At 46.1% G+C, this 24,028-nt stretch overlaps 1 protein-coding gene across 22 annotated transcripts in view; it reads right to left on the bottom strand.

Moving 5' to 3' along the window:
* The window catches only part of ANK1 (ankyrin 1), a 219,338-nt gene that overhangs the window by 81,659 nt on the left and 113,651 nt on the right, over nucleotides 1–24,028 (bottom strand). For all 22 annotated transcript variants that reach the window (XM_053901029.1, XM_053901036.1, XM_053901037.1 and 19 more), the window contains exon 2: nucleotides 18,328–18,429. In XM_053901029.1, the coding sequence (XP_053757004.1) occupies nucleotides 18,328–18,429 (102 nt within the window). The remainder of the gene's footprint in view (nucleotides 1–18,327; nucleotides 18,430–24,028) is intronic.

Here is a 24,028-nt window from a genome sequence, read left to right as displayed (position 1 = left end):
TAGGAACTAGTATGTTTCTTTTTATCAGATGATAAAGTACATTTCTCCTTTTTAAAAAAAATTTTGTTTATTTATTTTGAGAGAGAGAGAAAGAGCATGAGCAGGGGAGGGGCAGAGAGAGAGAGAGAGAGAGAAAGAATCCCAAGCAGGCTCCATACTGTCAGCACAGAACCCAGTGTGGGGCTCAATCCCATGAACCATGAGATCATAACCTGAGCCAAAATCAAGAGCAGGACACTTAACAGCTGTCCCCATTTCCCCCTTTTTTTTTGATTACCGGGCAGCTTAGAGCTAATAGTCACAATCACCCATAAGGGTCTGGTCATGGCCACTATATTTTGATATCCAGGATTTTATTCATTGCCCTGGTCCATACAAAGTCCCTCTGCTTCCCTCCCTGCATCATAGCCCCCCCCCCTCCAAAAGCTACACTCTTGGCAGAAGGTGACCACATAAAAGGGATCATCTGAATAGATCTGTATCTTGTATCTTGAATTGGTTTACTTAGATTCTACCCCAGATCCTGGTTCGATGTTCTCTTTCTTCTTTATGGCTTTGTAGCTTTCTGACGCTATTTTTACTTTGTTTGTTTGCTTTCAACATAATCACCCTAAGTTATGTCCAAGTCTATCATTGTGGTGATCTGAACTCAAAGCCCTCATCAGAGCCACAGAACCTAGCCCCACTTGGCCTAGCTGTCATGTGCAAGGTGCCTACGGCATGCACATATGATGTGCAAGAAGGCCCAGCATTGATCGCAGAACAAGATCACATATGGAACATGGCTGGACCAAACATTTGTCTCAACTACACATAAGAGTCACGGCAGTTACCTAATGCAAGCATTGACTTAATCCAATTGGGAAAAATTTACTGGGAACCTATTCTGTACCTGGCACCACACTAGAGATGACACTTATCCTTGAAGATCTCAATTTACTAGAGGAAATAGATGCCTAAAAAATAAATGCAAAATAATGTGAAAATGCCCCAAACGGCAGGCATGAGATTAGAAGTAGCGCAGAGGAGAAAGGAGTTGCTCTGCCGAGAGGGTCATGAAGCCTTCCCAAAGGCCTTTGCAAGGCAGCCTGTGCACAGGCAGGGTGACAAGTTCATTGACAATGGCAAGATGAGAAGCTGTCTCTGAATTTAAATTTTAAACACAGGAGCTAACATTTTAGAGACTATGCTCCCAGCCCTTCTCATCAAGCGCCTTCCTCCATCTTCCAGGAAGCACTGAATTCAAGAGATGCACAAACACCCAGACCCACAGAGGCAAGCTTTCTCCAGCAACTGGCCTTAGCAGGTGGATAGCTGGTCACCATCTAGCAGCTGAAGTCACTGAATACTGAAAACTAAATTATGGCACATAAACACTAAGGAATTGTACAACTGTCTTATTAAATACATTACTAGCCAATATAGGAGATCAATTCCAGTATTTCAAAAGAGTGTTTCCTGGATAAATACTATATTTAACACTTTTTTTTCTTTTTTTTTTTAGCTTTATTTATTTTGATAGAGAGCTCATGCAAGTGGGGAGGGCAGAGAGAGAGGGAAAGAGAGAATCCCAAGCAGACTCTGTGCTGTCAGTACACACCCTGACTCAGGTTTGAACCCACAAACTGTGAGATCATGACCTGAGCCTAAATCAAGAGTCGGATGCTTAGCTGACTGAGTCGCCAGGCACCTCAACACACTCTTTTTCTTTAAAGAGATTTATTTTTATTGCTCAAATGCAAAAGGGGTAGGGGTACAAATTATGTGAGCTATTTGTTCGTAGCTATAACTATGGATAGAGATGAGCCATAATCTACCAGCTCTTCAAAACCAAGATCCATGTGTTTTATTTTAGTTACATCAAGTTTAAGTTGTTTCCTAAAAGGAAAAGGCAGGCTGCTATATCTTGCCTTGCATCTTTTCACTACTTTAGCTAACTTTCCCAGCCCCTCCTCTTGACGCAGAATGGCAGACAGACTGCTGAGGGGGATGATGGAGAAAAACGTGTATCTCATACTCCAAGTAACTGGGTGTAGAAGATAAGCAAGAAGGGGGTAGAAGAGTATGAGAATAAATGCCTCAATTAAATTAGAAGCTGGATTGCAAAAGCAATAACTTCTTGTGGCCATTAAAAAAATTTTTTTTAATGTTTATTTATTTTTGACAGAGAAAGAGAGAGCATGAGTGGAGGAGGGGCAGAGAGAGAGGGAGACACAGAATCCAAAGCAGGCTCCAGGCTCTAAGCTGTCAGCGCAGAGCCCAACAGGGGGCTTGAACTCACAAACTGTGAGATCATGACCTGTGCCAAAGTCGGATGCTCAACCAACTGAGCCACCCAGGCGCCCCATCTTGTGGCCATTTTTGAACCACATGCCTTCCTTGGGAAAACACCAGCTTGCCATACTCCTCTTCTTAGATTCCTCCTTCTTGGTCTCCAATTACATGTACATTCGATTAACTGAGATTCTCCCACAGCTCTTGGCTGCTCAGTTCTTTTTTTCCTTTGCCTATTCTTTTTTCTCTGTGTCTATTTTGATCATTTCTATGGACTTATCTTCAAGTTCTTTGATTCCTTCCTCATCTGTGCCCAATCTACTGATGACTCTATTAAAGAAATGCCTTACTGCCAAAAACACTGGGGCTTTTAAAATTTCTAGCTTTTCATTTGATTCTTTCTTATAGTTTCCATCTCTCTAATTCCTCATCTTTTCATGAATGCTATCCACTTTCCCTACGAGATCCTTTAACACATTAATCACAGTTATTGTAAAGGCCATCTGATCATCTCTGAGTCTGGTTCTGTTTATTGCTTTGCCTCTTGACAATGGCTTTGTTTCTTTCGTGTGTGTGTGTATGTGTGTGTGTGTGTGTGTGTTGCAATTTTTAATCGAATGCCAGACATTATGTGTAGAAAGGCAATAGAGGCTGAAGTAAACAGCATTTATGCCTCAAGTGGACCTACCTCTACTGTGAAGTTGTTAGTATGGGGTGGGGAGATCTGAGCCAATCAGTCAGAAACTGACTTAGGTCTGAGTCTTGTTACCTTCAGGGCACCACAGCCTTCAAATTCCTCTAGATGGAGGCTGCTGTCACCTTAAGCTTAGAGTAGAAGCTGGGTGTTGGAGGGATTCCTGAGTTCCTGATTTCCCTTCAGCTCTCAGCCAGCCCTGCATGCCTGCACCTCAGCTGGGGTCTCTCTCCATGCTCCTGCCCCCCTCCCAGCAATAATATGCTTGTCCTTGTCATGGGGGAGGGAGGCAGCAGGGAAGTTCTCCTTCGTCTTGGCCCAGCCCCAGTCTTATAACCAATACCTCAAAAGCTCTTGCACCTGGATCTCAAAGGTAGGATTCTTGTTTTAAGTAAGTACTCTTTCCCCTCCTGTCTGTGGCAGCAAGACACACCATATCTTTATACTTGGGCTTGGGTGGGAGTCTCTTGTTCCTCCTTCAGCAGTAATAGACCTCTCTGTTCATTATTGGCACATGACAGTTACTGGGCCAGGACGATGGTCTCCTGCCCTCCCCCCAGGAGTACAGGGGTTTGGGCTCTACCTTTCCTGTGGCACCACTGGGTCTGTGATGTAGGAAATATTCTTACCTCTCCCCAGGAGCAGAGGTAGTTTGTTTCAATTCCTCCGCACAAAGAATGGATTTTTGCCCATTATCTGAAGATGAGAGGGTTTGTTTTTGCTTCACCTGAGGGAAGGTGTCTGTTCCTGCCTCTACCCCTGCCTGTCTGTTCCTGCCTCTACCTGTCTGTTCCTGCCTCTACCCCTGCCTCCAGAGCCACCTAGTGTCTCCTGTATTCCTGTGTCACCGAGGGAGACTCTCTCTGGTCTCCTGACTTTCCCCAATATTTCTCATGGGCACCCATTGGAGGCATGTGGTTCCAGACCCACTGCAGTTCACACTGACCTTTAAGAATTTGTTAACATTTGGCTTGTACAGTGCTGCTTCTTTCTCCCGTACTCTGCCGCAGCTAAAATGGTGGCCCTTTCCTTGGAGGGGCTTATCCCTCTTTGGAATTCAGTTAACTTGGTTGCACAGTGTGGTCTCAGCCCTCTGATGGGCTCAAGACAAATTACAATTTTGTAGATTATCCAGGCTTATCTCATTGTAGGAGTAGGAACAATGTTTTTTGAAGCTTTTTACATCCTACATACTCCCTTTACTAAGTCTCTAAGACTACCCGGCCCCATATGATCTCATTTCACATGGTCTTAATAGAGCAGACAACCCTTTTATGATCCTGTTTGGTAAAAAATATTCATGCCAAGCACACACACCTGGAGTTTTTCATGTGCCTTTGCTCTTTTTCAGGTAAAATGTCAACTTAGAGGATTTTTCTGAGAGGCAATCTGTCCAACAGGAGGGAGAGGAGATCTCAGCCAGGCTGTGTTTCTTTTAACATTTTTAACAAGAAGAAAAAGGGAAAAAAAAGTCACATTGAGCTTGAATGATTTAATTTGGAGTATTTTTCTTTTACCAACTGTGAGAAATTCCATTGGCAAAATACACAATTCCAGACATTTGTTCTCAGTAAATTGTTCCTCTGTTTAGCATCTCTGATTGCCCCAATTACACTAATTGATTTCTAAATGTACAAATACAGTAGACATGTCACAAGAAATTTAACTCTTATCCTGTCCAATGCAGAAGGTGGTTTCCAATAGAAAAGCTATGGGGTCCTGAGATCTTGTATCTCTTTAAAACTGCAAGAACATCTCAAAAGTGGCTGCTTACTATCCCATGTGGACACACACAACCCTTCTATCTCCTTTTCTCACAGCTGTTTATTTTACCCACAGAGATAGCTAGACCCTGCCCCTCCAGAGCAGGCAGCCCCAAGTTGTGTCCTGAGGACTTTGAGGCCCACCTCCCCCCCACACCCCACCATGTGTTCTGAAACTTACTGTTTCAGTCCCCCATCCTCTTTCTTTGAGCCAAGCAGTGTGTTTCTAGAGGACTTAAGCTAACATGCTAATGTATAGTATCCAGGAAGCATGATTTTTTAAAAATTCATGAACACCTACTAGTTCAGCTCATCAGATTACTTAGCTGCCATCCAGCCAGGCCCAGAGGCAATGGAGCGCTGGCCAGGAAAAGTTTTGATGGCGAAGGAAAGGACTGGAATCTTGGGAAGAACAAGCCAAGAGCAGTGGCAGAGAAAGGCAAGAAGTCTGAGGGCCCCAGAACAAAAAGAGAGGTAGGCGAGAGGGGCTTCTATGTAACATTGCCTTCCTGTAACACTCCACTTTACTCTTGTGGTCAGTGAGGAACTAATCAGAAGATCTTGCCCATAAGGACAACGATGTATACGTAGAAGGTCATACACTTAGGTTTTTATACTTAATGCCCCACTGTCCTATTCAGTCTGGGTTCTCTATGATTTTGCTACATCTGTCCAGAGATTAGGATCAGACTCTATGTCACAGAAGTTTAAATCTCCAAATAACACCAAGCCTGTACTCTTTGCTCTATTATTGGTCCCCATTTGTGGAGGAAGATAACTGACATTATATATTTGCAAGTCTGTCGCCCTGAAACAGAACAGGAAATAAGAATCTAAACAGGGCTTGTGGAAAGAAAAAAGGATTGAAATGGTTGCCATTTCTACTCCAAATCCTGAGACTGACAAGAAAGCAAGTAAGGGAAGAAAGAAAGGCAGACTATGGAGACCAAAGGCAGAGACAATGAGGACCAAAAAGAGGTGGTAGAACGGGAAAGAGGGAGTGACTATTGCTATAGTCTGACTATATGAGGAAAGGAATTAAGCTGCTGGCAAAAAAAGATCACTAGAACACTATAAATTTTGATTCCTTTCCCCAAAGTTCCTGCATTAAATTTTCAGCCAAAACAGAAATGAGATCAAAAGTGAATGGGAGTTTTCTTACCTTCCCTTCTCTTCCTCTTCCCTTCCCTCCCCTCCCAGCTCAGAGATGTCATTGTCTGAGGAAGCAGGGCAGTGAACCAGAAGGGTGCCTTACAGATGTGCTGATAGCAGCATGTCTGCTCTGAGAAAGAGGAGGGGGCTGCTAGAGTGATTGGAAGATTGTTACACTGAGCAAACAAGTGAACAGACTGAGGATGATGGAATTAGTGGCAGTCATGTTCCTGACTGTCTGAAGAGATTTACAAACATGGGAAGAGGAAGGGCTAGATAGAAGTCTGAGGTGTTGGACTAAACCTAGAAGTACTGACATGATCTCATGGATTTAAAAATATATATACATAAACAGATGCAGAACTAGATATAGATGTATAGATACAGACACATGACAACCAGTAGCAATGAGTGCATCAAGTGACCAGATTTTGGTGTCTAAATACCATCCTCCACTAAAAGGAACCTTGGAAAAATGGCTGATCCAAGGTTGGGGCAAGGGAAGTACAAAATCACCCTGGGACAAACAGGTGCCAGAAAGGAAGGACATGATGAGGACATGTTAAAGAACAAAGAAGCCAGCCTATTGAAAGCACTCCTACTGGCCTCATTTAGATTTGAACATCAAAGTAAACCATGAGAGTATCGGCATATAACCCATCAAATAAAATAGGAGCCCATGAGTATGAACAGGTATAAACAAAGAACGGAAAGAATCAGTGAGGGAGTAGGGGAGGAGGAAAAGCTTAACCTTTAGTAGAATACCAGCTAATCAATGTAGAAGAAATGATAGAGATGGAGAAGCACTCTCTGGAACCATCATAGTGGTAGCTGATACAAGTAGAAGGTATCAATGTATGCCAAGGTTGGTGGCTGGAAGTTTGATGAAGAACAGGATATTGGCATTATATCAGAATATCCCTCCCCCCACCCCACACACAAAATACTGATCAACTGCAAACAGAAAAATCAATGACACCAAGAGATGACCAAGGTTAACATCACCAGGGATGGAAAGGGAGGATGATTTCTATGGTACTCCTGCCAACAATGCGTCACCCTGGTCTGGCCATAAGGAAGCACCAGCAGACACAGGTTCAAACTACAGAACGGAAACTGTCAAAAACATGCAAGACAGGCAAGGACTTGAGAAGCATTCCAGACTGAAGAAGGCTGGTGAGAAATGACATCTAAATACAGTCTGGAAAGACTCTTAGAGAAAGAGAAAGAAAGAGAAGGGGAAGACTGGGGGCAGGTGGGAAGGGAAGGAGAGAAAGAAGACTGGGGGAAAGTCAGGAAGGAAGGCAGGAGGGAAGAGGGCGAGAAAAAGAGTGAGGGAAAGGGAAAACAATTTCTCCTTACCAGGGCAGTCAGCAAAATTTTAATGGAGTCTGTAGATGGTTGTGTGGCATCCATGCTGATTTCCTGATTTGAAGGCCTGGAGGGTGGTTATGTGGGAAAGTGTCCTTACTATTGGGTGGCACACACCCAATGTATGTTTAGGATGATGGAGAATTATGTCATATATAGTAGATACTATAGATAGACACAGACAAGAAGAACAAATGCAGTAAAATGGTAATAGAGAGTCTAGGTGAGAGAGATGTGAGAGTTCTTTGTATTGTTCTTGTAACTTTTTTTTACAGGTTCAAAAGTATTTAAAATTTCAGAAAGAAAAGCAGGAGATAGGGGGGAGTAGTGGTAGAAAAAAAGGCTGTGGGAGGAGGGACCAGCGCAGTGGGAACTCTGGGCTCTGGCCATGGTGGGAGGAGGGTGGCGGGTGCATTAGAAGCTGAGCGCACACACCCTCCTGTTTCTAAAGAACCCGAGAGGTGCAAGTTTTACCGGAGGTCTGAGATTACTCCAAGATGGAAGTCCCAGAGTGCTGCCAAACCATGGCAACCCCACATGGGAACCAGCTGATGGGGAAGCCTCTTCCGGAGGGCAGGCATCACCTCTGGCAGGGCCACCCCACCTGATGCCTCTGTCTAACCCAGATATTGAATGGCTCCCAAGAGACTGCTTGGTGGGAAAGGTCTGCTAAAAATATAGGATCCTGGAATGTAATCAATCAGAAGCCAAAGAGGGCTGAAGCAACTGCCATAAGCCTGGTAGAAAATCACTCCCATGTCCTTTGTCAACCTGTCCTTGTCCCGGGACAGGGAAGATAGACTAGGAGTAGAAACTGAGGGCTGGTGCACACTCAGAAAGAGGTGGCACAGATGGAAAGGAACAAGACTGGCTCTGAGCACTTTCCCCTCCTCTGCTTCATTACAGCCTAGATTTAGCTCTCCTCCCAGGTAGCTGTGATCCAGTGAAATAGGTATTCATGAGGAAGGAAAACACTTGAATGGTTTTCATTATCTTAAAAAAAATGGAAAGAAAAAGAAAAGAAAGAAACCCACACTACTCAGAGCCTTGCAAGGAGATGAGTCAACCCGGATCACCTTCTCTCTACTCCCGGGACACAAGGCGAACAGCCCCCGCGCTGAGCAGCCCTGTGGCTCCGCAGCAGATCCGCTGCAGGGGCTGAAGGCCCTCTGGGAGCCTGGAGGAGGAAGTGTGAGCTCAAGTTAATGAGAGAAAGGGACTCTGTAATTCGGCTCAGTAGCTAAGAATATCTACTGTGGACTAGAAAGAATTTCTATGCCAGAGACCTTGGCATTCCTTTAAAAAGTTAAAAAGAGCCAGACTTTCCAAAGAAGGGCAGTGGGGGGGGGGGAGGCAGGTGGGAAGGTCAGAGGACAGAGCACTGAAGAAGGAGTTGAAGCCCTAAACTGTCCTCCTGATGTGTCACCTCACTTCTCAGGCCTCAGTATACATATTTTCAAAATGGTAGAATTGCTCTGATGCCCTGGCTTCCTCTTAACTCGCAATTCTGCAGTAAAACAATGTAACAGCTCTCAGAAAACAGTTAAGATATGCATGTAGGGAGATGCACAGAGAAAGGAATGACAGGATTCACACCTAATTGTTCACAGTGATTGGGGGGGAGGTGGGGAAATGGGGGGGAGCCTCACAGAAGGCTTTACATATTTCTGTATAGCATAAATTTTGAAACAGCTACCCTGAACTCATTGTATTGCTAAATTAAAAATCACACCACAACGAAAATCAGGGATACGAGTTGTCAAAAACAACATAAACATTTATAGTAAAAAGTTCATAATCAAAGGAGAATAATCCCAGGCAAATTCACATGCATAGTCTATTCCAATGAGAAAGAACTGGGATTGTATTTAGCATTTCCTGTAATAACCAGAGAGGCAAATCCTCCTTCGAGGCCCAGATCAAATGTCATTTTTCTCTGTGACTTACCCTGTCCCTTTCTCTTTGCCACACCATGCCCTGTTTCCAACCCTTCAGAAGTGAATTGTTCAATAAGCCATGTTCCCAAGGCACTGGACAATAATCTATCAAAGCCCTCATCCCATGGAATTGCCTTTATCTGCTCTTGTGTCTGTGTCTCTCAAAGTGGGACATTCTGAGGTCTGATGTTTCCCTGCCTTTGGATCACAGGTCCCAGCATGGGGCCTTGGCCATTGCGTGTGCTCCGTAGGGTTTGTGGAATCGAACACCCCTTCATGCAACCTGACACACACACAGAGCTGTCATTTTTCTCTCAGTTTCTCAAGACTAAGAATATCGCAACTGTTTTTCACGTCATAAATCTACGGCAATCAAAGCCTAAAGTGGAGCTTGGGGGTGTACTTTCCTTAAAATACGTTCTAGATCATTCTTAATGATGCCATTCACCTTTTTCCTAGTCTCTAGGATCCCAGAGATATACCTGTTAATGTCACTGGTCGGGTTAACTCTTCCTTAACTAAAGGGAAACTAAAAATGAAACCAGCACAAGGAAGGTCTCCCCAGAGGAGTAACCAGCCCTGCTGAACGGCTCAGCTCCACATGGGGAGCGCAAGGGCAGATACCGGGGCTGGGAGCTGGGAGACCCTGGCCCTAGTCCAGGAAGACTCTCCACCTCTTTGTCTCTCTGCCCACCCCACAAGGGAGAAGTGAGGTCATGGGTTGGAAAGGGCTAAGGAAAGCAAAGACACAGCAGAGCTGGGATCTGGGATTATTAAACACTGTAGGTCACTCTGACTCATGACAGATAATCAACTGACTTTAAAACTACAAATTAGTCATTAGAATTACCCAGACGCACATCAAATAGCTTCTTTCTGCTGAGATGCAAAGGGAATTTATCTGTTTAAATTAACTCAGAGAGTGGGGTTTTCAAGTCCTGTCTTTCACGAATGCCTTTTCTAGAAGGAATAGGGGAATCAGGTTACTTCTCTTGCTCAACCACATACTGCGGAACACCACTTCCCCATGTGAGGGCTGTGATCATCTATTCTCTTCCTTTCTTCATTGCTATTCCAGAGCCGCAACCTAGCGGCAAGTTTTAAGAGGCTGGATATTCCCATACCATCATATGGGAAGGCTCTCTGTGTGAACTGGGGGTGATTACTCGTAGCATTAGGGGGACTGTGGAGTTGAATGCAAGAAAAAGATGACAGAGAAAAGTAACAGACTCTGTATCTACACTGATCTAGATGTAACCCCCTTGGCCTGATCGACCACCACCCTCACCTTCTTTCATTTCATTTACCCCAACATCACCAATCTCCCTGCTGCCCTGTGCCCCCCACCGCTCCTGCCTCTGCCTGGCTGTTCCTTCACACTGCAACTGCCTGTTACACTTCTCTACCTGGCAAACTCCTACTCTTTCTTCGAAGCCTTTCTTTCACTCATTGGTCTTAAGTTTATTTATTTATTTTGAGAAAAAGTGAGAAAGTACAAGTGGGGAAGGGGCAGAGAGAGAGGGAGAGGGAGTCCCAAGCAGGCTCTGCACAGTCAGTGCACAGCCTGACTCGGGGCTTGATCTCACAAACCTGTGAGATCATGGCCTGAGACGAAATCAAGAGTTGGACACAACCGACTGAGCTACCCAGGCGCCCCAACTCATTGGCATTTTAGTCTCTGCCCCAGACCAGAGGCAACAATGACAGCAGTCACAGGGACTCACTCACCTTTGAGAAGCCAGCACCTGGCATGTTAGAGAAGCTCAATAAAGGTTTGCTCAGTGCATGAATAACAATGAAAACATCCTGTGCTTGTTCTGGCTGGCACCTAGGACCCTGAATTCATAACCTTCTATTTACAAGCTAGACTTCTTTACCTGCCTCTGAGTTCTTCGACAGAAGGGGATGAATGAATTTAGTCTCCAGCAAGGAACTTGGCTCATTGTAAGTGCTCAATACATGTTTGTGGAATCAATGAAGTTGCAGAGAAACTTCAGGTTGTCTTCTTACCACCAACTCACCGAATCGAAACTCATAAAGCCCAGAAGATGTTCCAGGTAACCTCTGGACCCCAGTTTTCTGAGTTACAAAATGAGAGCTGAATGCCATGACCTCCTTCTAGCTCTAAGGCCCTTTAATTTAGAAAGGTAATAATCACCACGATCACCAGAGTCCAACAAATCCTGATCAAAAGACTTGGCATGTGGCTACTGTAGAAACGATCACTCTGTAGCAGAAACTATTGGTATAGGTGCTCCATTTATTTGAAACGCCTAAAACCCTTTACCTTCATGATAAACCAGTACCCGGCAGCGATGGGACATCGCTTTGTACATGTGGAAGGTACATGTGGAAATTCAGAGAACACCAATGGAACTAGCATGGTTTCACATGCTTTTGTTGGCTGTGTTTGGGAACTAGAACTTGTTTATGTTTTCGTGATCATTCAGACGGTCTTGCTTCTGATCCTTCAGCAAATATCGCCACATACTTAACTGTTGAGGCTGGTGCCAGCATCTGAACCATCATCGTGCAAGAGAGTCATTATCCCTAAGAACGACTATTTCACAATGCTCTTAAAAGTGACAGCAGTCAGATGGGCTAAGTGTCAAATATATAGGTTGAATCATTGCTGGATACAGCACATTTAACATCTACTGGCTGTATTTATAGAACACATACTATACTCCAGGCAGAATCTTGATAAGGAGCACCAAGTAAATCAAAGTCCTCTCCCCTCGAGTACCTACATTTTAGTGGAGAAAACAGGGAAAAGTGAAGAGACATGTAGATGCACAGTAAGTCTGGTGCTACTAAGTACCACAGGGATAAATGAAACAGGTCAAGGGGACAGAGGCTGTCTCTAATGCTCCCGGAAACTTCTCTTCGCTGCCTTATGCCAGTGCTGTGGACAACAAGGCTTCTCTTTTGGGTGTGAAACTTTCTCCTGTGGTCTCAAGTAACTTTCTCTCCTATCAGGAAGGCCAACAGAGCAGTGTTTGTTAGAGTTATAAGAACAGAAGAGAAAACAAACAGTGAGGCTTTTTGCCTATGGAATTACAGCTTGTGGTTCCCAGTGGTACATCTATGTTCACCCAACAATTCTAGGAATTCAGGAGAACACAGACTCTGACTCGCTCTCCTCTTGTTTTCTTTTTATTTGGCTAACTGGTAAATATGTAAAGTCAATTAGTTCATTCCAGAAAATATGTTTTGTAATTTCTATGGCCTCTATAATAAAATGTTGTTTTTTTTTTTAATTTTTTTTTTCAACGTTTTTTATTTTTATTTTTGGGACAGAGAGAGACAGAGCATGAACGGGGGAGGGGCAGAGAGAGAGGGAGACACAGAATCGGAAACAGGCTCCAGGCTCCGAGCCATCAGCCCAGAGCCTGACGCGGGGCTCGAACTCACGGACCGCGAGATCGTGACCTGGCTGAAGTCGGACGCTTAACCGACTGCGCCACCCAGGCGCCCCTATAATAAAATGTTTTGACTTGCTGTAAGTAATAATTCTGGAAATTGGACATATGAAACTGACATTGGCACGTGATCCTAGGCTGAGCAGGTGGGCCCTGGCTCTTACAGGCCCCTGTGCTGATGCGTTGAGACCACAAACCAGGGCAACCACACTCCACAAGGCTAGGGAGGCAAGTCCTCTGGCTTCAACACCTCCCCTGTCTTTCCCTTATTCCAAGCCACCATGTGGATTCACCTGGTCCATTGCATGGGACTCCCGGCCAGCCTCCCTGCTTTGGTCTCTGTGCCTCAAGTCTATTCTCCACCCAGGAGCCAGGGTGATCATTTAAAAACCTAAACTGGATTGAGGGTCTCTCGTGTAATAGCTTCCAATGGCTTCCCATCATCTTTGGAGGAAAATCCAAGTCCTCACGATGGCCTCAAGCCCTTCAAGATTCAGTCTTTGCTATTCCCCAGACACCAAGCTTACTCTTGCCCCCAGGGCCTTTGTACCTCTCTGCCCCTCTTCCAGGATTGCTCTTCCCAGAAACCACGTGACTCTTTCCTCCTTTTAAATCTCTCAAAAATCATCTCCTCAGCGAGGCCTTCCTTAACGACCCCATCTAAAACAGGCACCTTTACTTTTCTCCTCCATGGTACCTCTCATTGGCAGACATTCTACATTTGTTCATTTTCTTGCTTAGTGACTCTTTTTAACCAGCATATAAATGTCACAGGAGCACAGACTTTGTCTAGTTTGTCTATCGTGTTCAAGTGCCTAGAATAGCACCTGGAACAAAGTAGGTGTTTAACAAACACACATGGAATAACCCCCACAAAGACTCTGGTGGGATTATATTCAACATGTCTCCTGTCCCTGTTTACATCAGCCAACGCCAGAATTTGACTTCCTCGAAGGCTGAATGACTTCCAAATATCTATCTTTGGGTTGGATCTCTTATCTGAGCTCCAGGCTTAAATATCCAATTGCTTACTATATATCTTCACTCAGATTCCTTAAAGACTCCTCAGCGGGATCTCCGCACAGCCCTGACCTTGTGTCCTCGCCCTATTTCCATGCACTGAGGCCACGCTAGTGTTCCTGGTCTCCGTGAGCGGGGCCGCCCTTCAGCCCCTGCACAAGGCAGACATCTGAGGGTCATTCTCCAAGTCTCCTTCCCTGCTTTCGCCCACACCATTCACTGCCCAGGCCTGCTCATTTTGTTCCGTCTCCGCAGCCCTGACCCTTATCGCAGCTACTCACATTTCTCTCCCAGAAGGGTGTGACAGTCTCATGACCGGCCTCCCCACTCCATCCCTGGGCCCTTCCATCTGTCTTCTGTACAGTAGCCAGTGTAATCCTTCAAAGCACACCTCTGATCACGTCACCCCTGTGCTTGAATCTGTGGCTCGCTTCCCTCTGCTCTTGGGATAAATATCAGAATCCTTAACATGGCTTCTGTAAGCAGGGTGGACATTCTCCTGGGACGTGCAGAAACAGCTGTCCGGGTTGTTAAAAAGCTGAAATACCTCCATCCCTCTCAACTGGCTGAAATACCTCCACTAGCCATTGTCTCAAGCTCTTAAGTACCTCCCACCACTGCTGCTCTGGCCACTCTGTCCCTTCCCCCAGATTCTTCTCCTCAATCAGCAACTATAGCATGGCACAGCAGGCTAACACACACACACACACACACACACACACACACACACACACTGCTCCGGCCCTGGGACCCGCTGTCCCAGTTGTTGGCTATTATGATTATTGCCCCTGCCTATAAGGTCCACCACAATCCCAACGTCACCTCTCCAGCCTCATCTGGACCCTCCTGCCTCTGCGCTGCAGCCACTCTGGCCTTCCTTAAACTTTCCACGTTTTTTCCTGCCTCAGGGACTTTGCACAGGCTGTTCTCTCCAGAGGAGCACTACGATCCTTCACATCATTAACTTCTACTCATCCCTTAGCTCAACTTTCTCTTCCTCATGGTAGTCTTCTCTGACTTCCAACTTTAGGTCTAGTCTCATATATTCTCAAAAAAATCCTATTCCTCCACAGTTCTGAACACACCTGTCTATTTATGTGATTGTTTGATTAATAGCTCTCGCTACCAGTAGACTACAGTTCAGAGAAAATGAGGACTAGGGCTTTTTTTTTTTTTTTGTACTATTAAATCTCTAAAGCCTGGCACTCCTGTACACATGTAGAGAGGTACAGGAAGACACTGGCCACATGGGTCTAAATGCTTGGATAAGTGAAAGAATCAGGACTTCATCTCAAGATACTGGTGTGTGTGTGCACACATGAGTGCCCTTACGTGTGAATTTGTTCTTTTCTAGAAATATAATGATGATGATGATACAAATTAGGAGATGTAATCCATGCATTAAGGAAACTGCCCTGAATACTCAGATGTCTCTTACATAAGCCAGTTCCTCTTTTTACACTACTTAGCGTAATTACTTCCTATTATGGCGAGCAGCACTTCTTTCCACAAAACATACTGTTTGAAAGTGTGTTACTTATGTAAGAATTAGCATTGGATGAATTACTGCTATCACAGTCCACCGGCTCAAAAGATTCAAGCAAAAGCATATCCTCAAGCCATGACCCCAGGACAAGAGCCTGTTTCTATCATCTCAAAACAATGAATGCATGTTTCGAGGAGAAGAATGCTCTAGTCCCATCACGATGCTGTCCCTGTGCACAATATAAAGCAACAGCACTGTCCCCATAGCTGTACTAATGTGTTTAATGAGGGTGGCAGTTCGGCCACTATTATCCTTCCCCCGCTCCCTGTCCTTTACTCAGGAGCACAGGCTGAACTGCCTGCTAAAGCCAGAACGAGGCTGGCAGCACAGGCACTTCCCAGAGACCACTGTCTGCACCTCCTGCCTCTGCGGCAGCCACACAGCAGGAGACAAAGACCTACTGGGTCCAGGATGTGGGCAGCGAGGAAAGGAGCCCTGGGGACAAGCCAGCCAAGAGGGGCTTTGCAGGACCACGAATCCTCCCCTTTTCTCCTCTCTGACATTCACTTCCATGCCTGCAGCTGGTTCCTCTTTGAAACAGGGAGGCTGGGCACAGCCAGGACTGCAGACACCAGTCTGAGACTAGACCTTCTCTTCAGTCCTCACGGGGCTAAGCGCTACCTGTCACTGGCACTGAGCCCATCTGAAATAGTGTCCGTAAAGTGCAATAATGCCTCAGGGCCGGCTGCTCTCCGAGCCCAAGATGAACCCAGGAGGCACTCTGAGAAGAGACAGCAGGGGCACAGGCCAGTTACACCCAGGGCCTCACCAGCAGGAGACCAATCAGGACAAAGCCATTTCCTGGGTGTCATCAAAATCTTCCAATTTCACACCGAAAATGAGCCCTGGCTCAAGGCTGATGAGCATCCAGTTGTCCCCATTTCTGCTAGCTAGATTCCTCTGAGAGCTGGCATCTTAACCCTTGGAAGGTCTCTGAAGGTTTGGTGCTCCTCAGGCAGGACTGCACTGCGGAGAAACCCTCCTCTGTGTTTCTGCTGCTGCAGCCAGAACAGAGAAAGCCTCAGAACTTTCCAGGTGGGGAGAGAGAGCAATCCCCTCGGCCATGGGAGGGGAGGGGAGGGGCTGGGACAACACAGCTACAGCTGTTTCCAGGGTGCGGTGTTGAAACAGGGGCCTCCTCTCCTGAGCCACTCTGATCCCAGGATGTGCTCCCTGCCCCCACACTTTTGTACCTACATCCTCTTCCCTTGAAAGAAATGGGTTCGCAGTTTCAGTCTGTTTTCCAAAGGCCAAGCCTGGGCTCTGTGTGTTTGGTTAGAGTCACCGCCGATGTCCTCAGTGTGTGCCAGTACACTCTGGTGGAGGGATGGGAGAAAAGGGGGAGGGCTTGCTGCCCCTCCCCCATCCACAGACTCAAGTCCAGGGCACATGCTCCTCTCCCCTCTGAAGTTCACTGCCATGGGCTTCATATCACACCCACTGTTTTGTTTGTTTGCTTATTTATTTTGAGATAGAGAGAGAACTAGCGGGGAAAGGGTGGGGGACAGAGGATCCGAAGTGGGGTCTGTGCTGACAGCAGAGAGCCCAATGTGGGGCTTGAACTCATGAACAGTGAGGTCATGACCTGAACCAAAGTCGGCCACTCATCCGATCGAGCCACCCAGGCGCCCCATATCACACCTATTTTTACTTCCCATCACACACCACCTGCTGCATCCCCTCCGATCTTGTGGCTAATGAATTTATACCACAGAAAGCCAACTGAATCCAAATGGGGTCTTGCCCTGAGAGAAAGAGCAAGGGGTACATGGCATTTTAAGCAGGGTGGAGGGGACAGGGAAGAGAGGCTGAGAAGGCAGGGGGAGAGGGGCATGTTGCCTGGGAAAGTTAACCTGCCTCCCGGGAATTGGCCCTGCTGGCCTGTAAAAGCCATCTAGCCCCCTACAACACGATGAGCCTCGAAGACGCTAACCAAACGAGCCAGTCATGAAAGGAGAAATACCGCATGATGCCACTTCCATGGGGGACCTAGAGCAGTCAAATTCACAGAGACAGAAGGTAGATTCATGGCTGTGAGGGTCTGGGGGAGGCAGGGATGGGAAGCTACTGTTTAACAGATACAGAGTTTCTGTTCTGCAAGATGAAGAGAGTTCTGGGGATGGATGGTGGTCATGGTTGTACCACAAGGTGAACGCACTCAGTTCCACTGAACTGTACATTTAAAAATGGTTAAGATGGTCAATTCTATGTTATGTGTATTTCACCACAATTAAAAACAATTTAATGGTTAAAATGGTAGTATATATATACATATATATATATATACATATATATATATATATACACATATATATATATACATATATATATACATATATATATATATATGTATATATATGTATATATATATGTAACTGATATATTTATTCTACATCAGAAACTGAATTAGCACACGTACCCCAACAACTTAATTGGCTGGCCAAACCAGACAAACCACACCAAAGTCATCCAATCCACACTCCCGAGCTGTACCCCTGTTCTCTTTCTAGACCATACTTTCTTCTCTGTTCAGTCAATTCCTAAATATTTGGCCCAAAACCTGATTTTTGGCCCTCCAATCTGTCCTGAACACATTAAGTTTCCATACTACCCCGTCCTGAAACTGAACCCATCGCATAGCACTGGGAACCTCCAGAGAATCCATTCAAGCCACGTTGGCTCTCAGCCTGAGCCAGACTCGCTTTTATCAACACCTGACAGAGCAAGGGAGGCGTCATCACTATTTCCTTCTAAGCTCAGCGAGAACCCACAAAGGCCTCTAGTGGACAAAGGAGATTTAATGTCACCACTGATACAACATCCTTCAAAGGCCCTTCCTCCTGCCCCTTTTCAAAGGCCATATATTCTAAGACCACAGCAGGGACCAAGGCAACTTCTGAGGGAAGAGGCAGCAGGGGATGGAGGCTGGGCCCGGCCCACACTGTTCAGGCATCAGGTCCTTCTCTGCAGGGCCCTGGACTGCATCTGGGATGTGAACACCAAGGTCAGGGCCTTCAGCAGGCGAAGCCCTTGGGGAATTTTATGGCCACTGGGAAAAGGTTAATAGAGGCAGATTAAAGCTGTCAGAAAATGGCATCAGACAAGAGCCTCTCTCCAGAGACCACGTGCTTGCCCCCATCCCAGTTACCTGGTTACAGGTGTTAATGTCTACGCCATTCCGCAGGTGATCCAAAGCTTTGTCCAAGTTACCCGATCTTGCTGCTCTCAGAAAGCTGGTAGCCGCATCGGCCTGTGAGGAAAAACAGCCGGCTGTGAGCGTGCTCTGTGGTAACAACCTGAAGATCCCATTCAAGCCCAGGGCTGCGAGAAAGGGCCAAGGTCACTGCACCCTCCTGTTACGGCACCCTGGTGCCCACCATGGCACCCAGCTGTAAGATGGGCCTAGAGTCCCTGTCTGGAATGCTCTCAGATCTGGAACGTGAGGCTGCCTTCGAGGCGACCGTCCCTTCTCTTTGGTATCCTTACAAGCAAGCACTCCTGGCTAGGACCTAGGACAGACCAGTCTTTGAGAGAGACCCGGTTCCAACATCGAAGGCTCAGCACTGCCTGTGTCAGTGTTCCCAAGGGCTCCTCGTCCTCACAGAGGAACCTGTATCACATAGCGCCTGACCCCAGGGAGCCACAGATGCTGGCATCACAGGAACCCAACACATGCATTTCGGCACTCTTCTGTGGTTTTGGTTAAGTATACAGCACATAGCACTTACTTACTATGCACTAAGAACCACTCCCAGCACTTCACACTTAATATATGTTTACATACCCACATCGACATGCATTTAATCATCATTTTTGAAAACCCCAAGAAGTAACGGGTATTGTGGTCCCCATTTTACAGACGAGGAACCGAGGCACAGAGAGCAGAAGTGACTTGGGCCAAGTCACACGACAGGTAAGAAGCACAGCCCGGCTCTGAAATCTATGAGCTCGACCTCCTTTTCTGCTGTCAACTTAACGTGGGCTTTAGCTGTCAGGTGTCTCTCTCAGGAGCTCTCCTGCGTGAGAGTACAGCAGTTCCCCGCCATAGCCGTCGCCCGGCCACCTACCCTACACACATCAAGACCCCGCCACCAGAACATTTGCTTGTGTTAAAGATGAATGACAGCCAGAGAGCATGAGAGGTGAGGACAATCAAATAAAGTCAGCGAGTGCAGACAAATGCAGAGCAAGAGCTCTGTCGGGGTGAGGGGCTGGCTCAGAGCAAGAGCCCAACAGCCTCTCTCATACCTTTGCTGTGAAGCTGAAAGGAAATAATATGGATTATTATAGATTATTATAATTATCCCATCAGCACAAGTGCTGAGCTCTGTGCTTGGCACACGGTGCACACTCAGGTCGAGTTTATTGTGTAAGTATTGTCACATGACAGGCCATCCATGAAGCATGTGGTGCCAGTCCTCCAGAAGACCCACCCATACCTCATGGTTTCCTCTCCATTTGGGGATACTCTGTCTCCTTCCTTCATGCTCCCTCCTCAGAGCACATGCTGTAGTGGATTGAACGGTGGCCCCAACAGATATGTCTGTGCCCTAATCCCTGGAACCTGGCAATGTCACCTTATTTGGAAAAAGAGGCTATGAAGATGCAATGAAGTTATGGGTCTTGAGATAAGACTGTTCTAGATTACCTAGGTTGGCCCTAAATCTACTGACAAGTATCCTTCTAAAAGATACAAGAGGAGACGGACACGCCCACAAGAAAACTTAACGGAAAGACTGAAGCAGATGTCAGAATGGTGTGGCCACAAGCCAAGGAAGCCACCAACGGGCAGAAGCTGGAAGAGGCAATTTCCCCCGAAAGTTTCCAGAATGAGGATGGCCTTGTGTCAGCTTGACTTCAGACTTCTCGCTTCCAGAGAAGAAATACCTGTCTCAAGCCAGCAAGTCTATGGTGATTTGTTACAGCAGCCACAGCGCACTGATACACACACTACTGAAGCTCACCCTAAATACGATCTCACACAATATTCTACAATGAAACCTTGATCCTCTCCCCAAATCAGGGCTCTATGTCTTAGCCAATTAAACAGTTCACCCATGGCAGAAAAGACTCTCCACCCTTACAGACACTACCTTCACCATACGTCTGGTCCTCCACCCTGGGGGACTGTTCCTGTCCCTCCCATCTTGCCTCCTCAGGCCTCCAGGACTTGCTTCCTTTCTCTGACCCTCAGCCAACCCCACTCCACCCCTGCCTCGCCATTTCCTGCCAATCCTCCCACATTCCAGGACCCCACATGCCCCCACCCTACTCCCTTATATAAGCTCAAACCCAAGTTCTGTGTTCACCTACTCACAACATACACACACTTGGATTTCACAGTCCCCCAACATAGCCAGCAGAAGAGCCTTGCTCTTCTCTCCTCTGTCTTCCCATGGCATTCCCAGGCCGTCAGCTTCCAGGCCCACACCCAGATTATTCGTGGGACCCTGAAGCCCTTTGACACTCTCGTTTGCTAATTCCAATTCAGGTCCAAATCAGCTCCTATCTCCTCTAAGATGCTGTCCTTGGATACTCAATATTTACCATCTTTAAATCTAGAAATAGAAGCTTGATTTAAAAAAAAAAATTTGTTTATTTATTTTTGAGAGAGAGAGAGAGACGGGGGGATGGGGGCAGTGGTGGGCAGAGGATCTGAGGCGGGCTCTGTGCTGACAGCAGATAGCCCGATGTGGGGCTCAAACTCACAAACTGAGATCGTGATGTGAGCTGAGGTCAGACATTTAACCAACTGGGCCACCCAAGTGCCGCAGGAGTTTGGTTTTTTATTTTAAAAATGTATTTTAAATATATCTTTCTCTGTCTCCCCAGCCAAATTTTTTGCTTCTTGGGGACAGGGACCAAATCTTATACCTCTTTGGAAATCCTTCAAAGCATGGTCTACTAGGCCAAGATCTCCCTTGGCCTAAAACACAAGGCACCTAATGTCCCCAGGGTTCCTCGGCTAGGCATCTGTGGTAGGGGAAATATTTCAGAAGTGAGGATCGTTCTGTTGGTTCCCCATAAGCTGGATTCCCAGAGAAATCAGACTCAAGGTTTAATAGCTCAGAGAGAAGTCTACTTGTGCCTGCTGAATCAGAAAGTCTGTCTGGATTCAACTATTAGGAAAAATACTAAATTACTCCCTAAGAATGAGAATGTTTGAGAGACACGTCTCCCACCTAGCCCACCTCCCCAAACTATCTTCTGCAGCAGAATAACAGGACTTTGGATGAAAACCTGAGCATGATGGGTAAGAGAAATGCAATATCACTAATGACACTGTTTGTTCAGAGTACTGACTCTGGGAAGTGAGGCAGAATATTTATTACAGACAGAGAAGCAGATAAATAGAGGGGAAGGGAAGCCCAATCCAGACGAGGCTGAGGAAGGTGAAGTAGTTTGTATAGCTTGTGTGACATAATAATGAAATTATAGCATTAACACCAGTCATTGAGCTGGCGTCTTATCAACAGGGTATCTTTCCATCCTTATCACAACCGGTGAGGTATGTATAATTATCATCCCCATTTAAGAGTTAATGAAGCTGAGGTTTGGAAAGGTTAATAACTTGCCCAAGTTCTGCAATTAACTGTCGGGGATTCAGCCCAGGACTCCCTGATGAAAGCCCACACCCTTCCACTGCCCTTGATCCCGAGATGCACTCTCAGCAATCTCAAGCCTGAGGGGTGTCCAGGCAGCCCTGACAGATTGTAGGGGCTGGAAGGAACCACATGCCTTGACCAATCAAACAGTTAATCCATGGCAGGGGAAGGGTCCCAGGCAGGCCCCAGCTCTAACCCTGAAGGCTGTGTTAAGGCCAAGACAGGCCTCTAGGATGGGATCATCTAGTCCCACTCCTTCCTTTTGGGGATAATAAAACCAAAGGTGAGAATAAAGTGACTGGCTAAAGTCACCTATACAGTTAGAGGTGAAGTTCAATTGCTAAGGCCTTTTCATTTTCTGTTTGGTCTTCTCTGGCATAGAGTAGTCAGGACATTAGCAGGATCCTCAGGGTATCTTACAGGTGAATTATAGATAATGGTGTCACTCCCTCTGTGTATCACTCAGTTTAATTGTACAATATATTTGCTGAGGTCCTATTTCAAGTCCAGGATTCTGCTAGGGCAAAGAGAAATAGAATAAAAAATAAGAATATAGGTCCCTGCCCTCATGATTTGAAAAACAAATGACAGAGTTATAAAGGGGTCATTCATGCATGCACGCACGTACTCACTAATTCATTCCACTAGCATTCAGTGAACACTTCCCAGGTGCCAGAGAACATTTAACCTATAGAGCAAATGACCCTGGGTTGGAATATGAGGCCCATTCTCACCATTTTGTTCTTCTGAGCCCATGCTGCTCATCCATCTAATTCAATTACCTCCAATTCAATGACCTGTCCCAGGTGCAATTTCCTGGTGCATCCAGGAACAGTGTGTGTAATCCAATAGGGCAGAAAAGAGAGTCAAATGAATCCAACATGATCCATTTAGAATGTTTACCAGTGTAAATACTAACCAGGAAAATAATGATGGCGATAATGACCAAATACTAACCAGACTGTCTCTGAGCTCTGATAAATTGGAGCACAATTCCTGGCTCTCCCCAAGTCCCACCTGTCCCTGGGATGTGGGGCAGCCTCGGAGAGACCTCTCTGTTCGAGGGAACTAGATAAAGGACCTAGCAGAAGCTGTTCACCGTGTTCCAGAAAACCAGTCCACAAGGGCCCTGAACCCAGCATCACCACCGAGGAACTCTGGGCACCCCGCTAAACCTGCCTGCTTGTGTCTTCGCCCCTTCCTCATCTTGAGTTTCATTTCAAGCTAATTTCACCTGTGAGAAAATTGCTCATGCCTGCATTGAGGGCAGGAAGGGGTTTTTGTTGTGCCCTCAGCCCACATCCATGCTGGTTAATCCATGTGATGTCCCTGAACTTCCTTTCATAACAAAGTAAGTTTACCTTTCTAAAGGCCTTACTACATTTTAGACACTTTACATAAACTAATTCATTTGCTCCTCCCAATAATCCCATGAGGCAGGTATACTTATTGTCTCCTTTGCACAGGTGAGGTGACTGAGTCACAGAGAAGTTAAGTAACTTATCCAGAGTCACACAGCTAATACATGGCTTGGCCAGGAGCTGAATCCAAGTAGCCACACTCTAAGGTCTTTCTCTTCACTCCTGTGCTATACTGCCTCTTGGGCCAATCATTTTTAGTGCTCATAATGTTCCTCTCAAGTTCAGCTTTGGAGGAGAGAAGCTTCCACCTGCACTCAGAGCCCACTTTGGCCCTCACTTCAGAGGAAGTAATGGAGGGGAAAGGAAAGGACTCGAGTTCTCATCAAGGGCTGCTCGGAAAAGGGAGGTGAACCCTTGGTTACCTGAGACACCCAGACTATTATTAAACTTGCACTTCCTGAGTGGGGTGATACGAATATAGCAATAGATAAGTAGCCGAGGGGGCTCCAGTGTCCTGGGAGGGAGAGGCCGGAAGCACACTGCTAAATGTCAGCATGCCTGTAACACATGAGCAGTGAGGGCTTCAAAAACACCAGAGGCCAAGCAAAGTAGAGTTTCAGGTTAAGTAAGAGAGTCCCAGGGCCTCTTTATACCTTCCCTGGGGCTGGAGATGGCCCAAGGTTCCCCAAAACAAATCATGAATTACTTTCTCAAGGCCTTTTAAGTGCAACGTTCATGTCTAAAAAGATGAATGGAAACTGAGCTACTATCAGTAAACATTGATAAGATAATATAGATAACGGATCGTTCCCCAGGGATTTTGTTTGAGCAAAATGCAGTTTCTTTAACAAGGCCACTGTCAGGACTCCTGGGAACAGATTCT

This window comes from Panthera pardus, unplaced genomic scaffold (assembly GCF_024362965.1).
Source record: "Panthera pardus isolate Hobbes unplaced genomic scaffold, ASM2436296v1 HiC_scaffold_13, whole genome shotgun sequence".
Taxonomy (NCBI): domain Eukaryota; kingdom Metazoa; phylum Chordata; class Mammalia; order Carnivora; family Felidae; genus Panthera; species Panthera pardus.
This window is presented reverse-complemented; position numbering and strand designations above follow the sequence as displayed.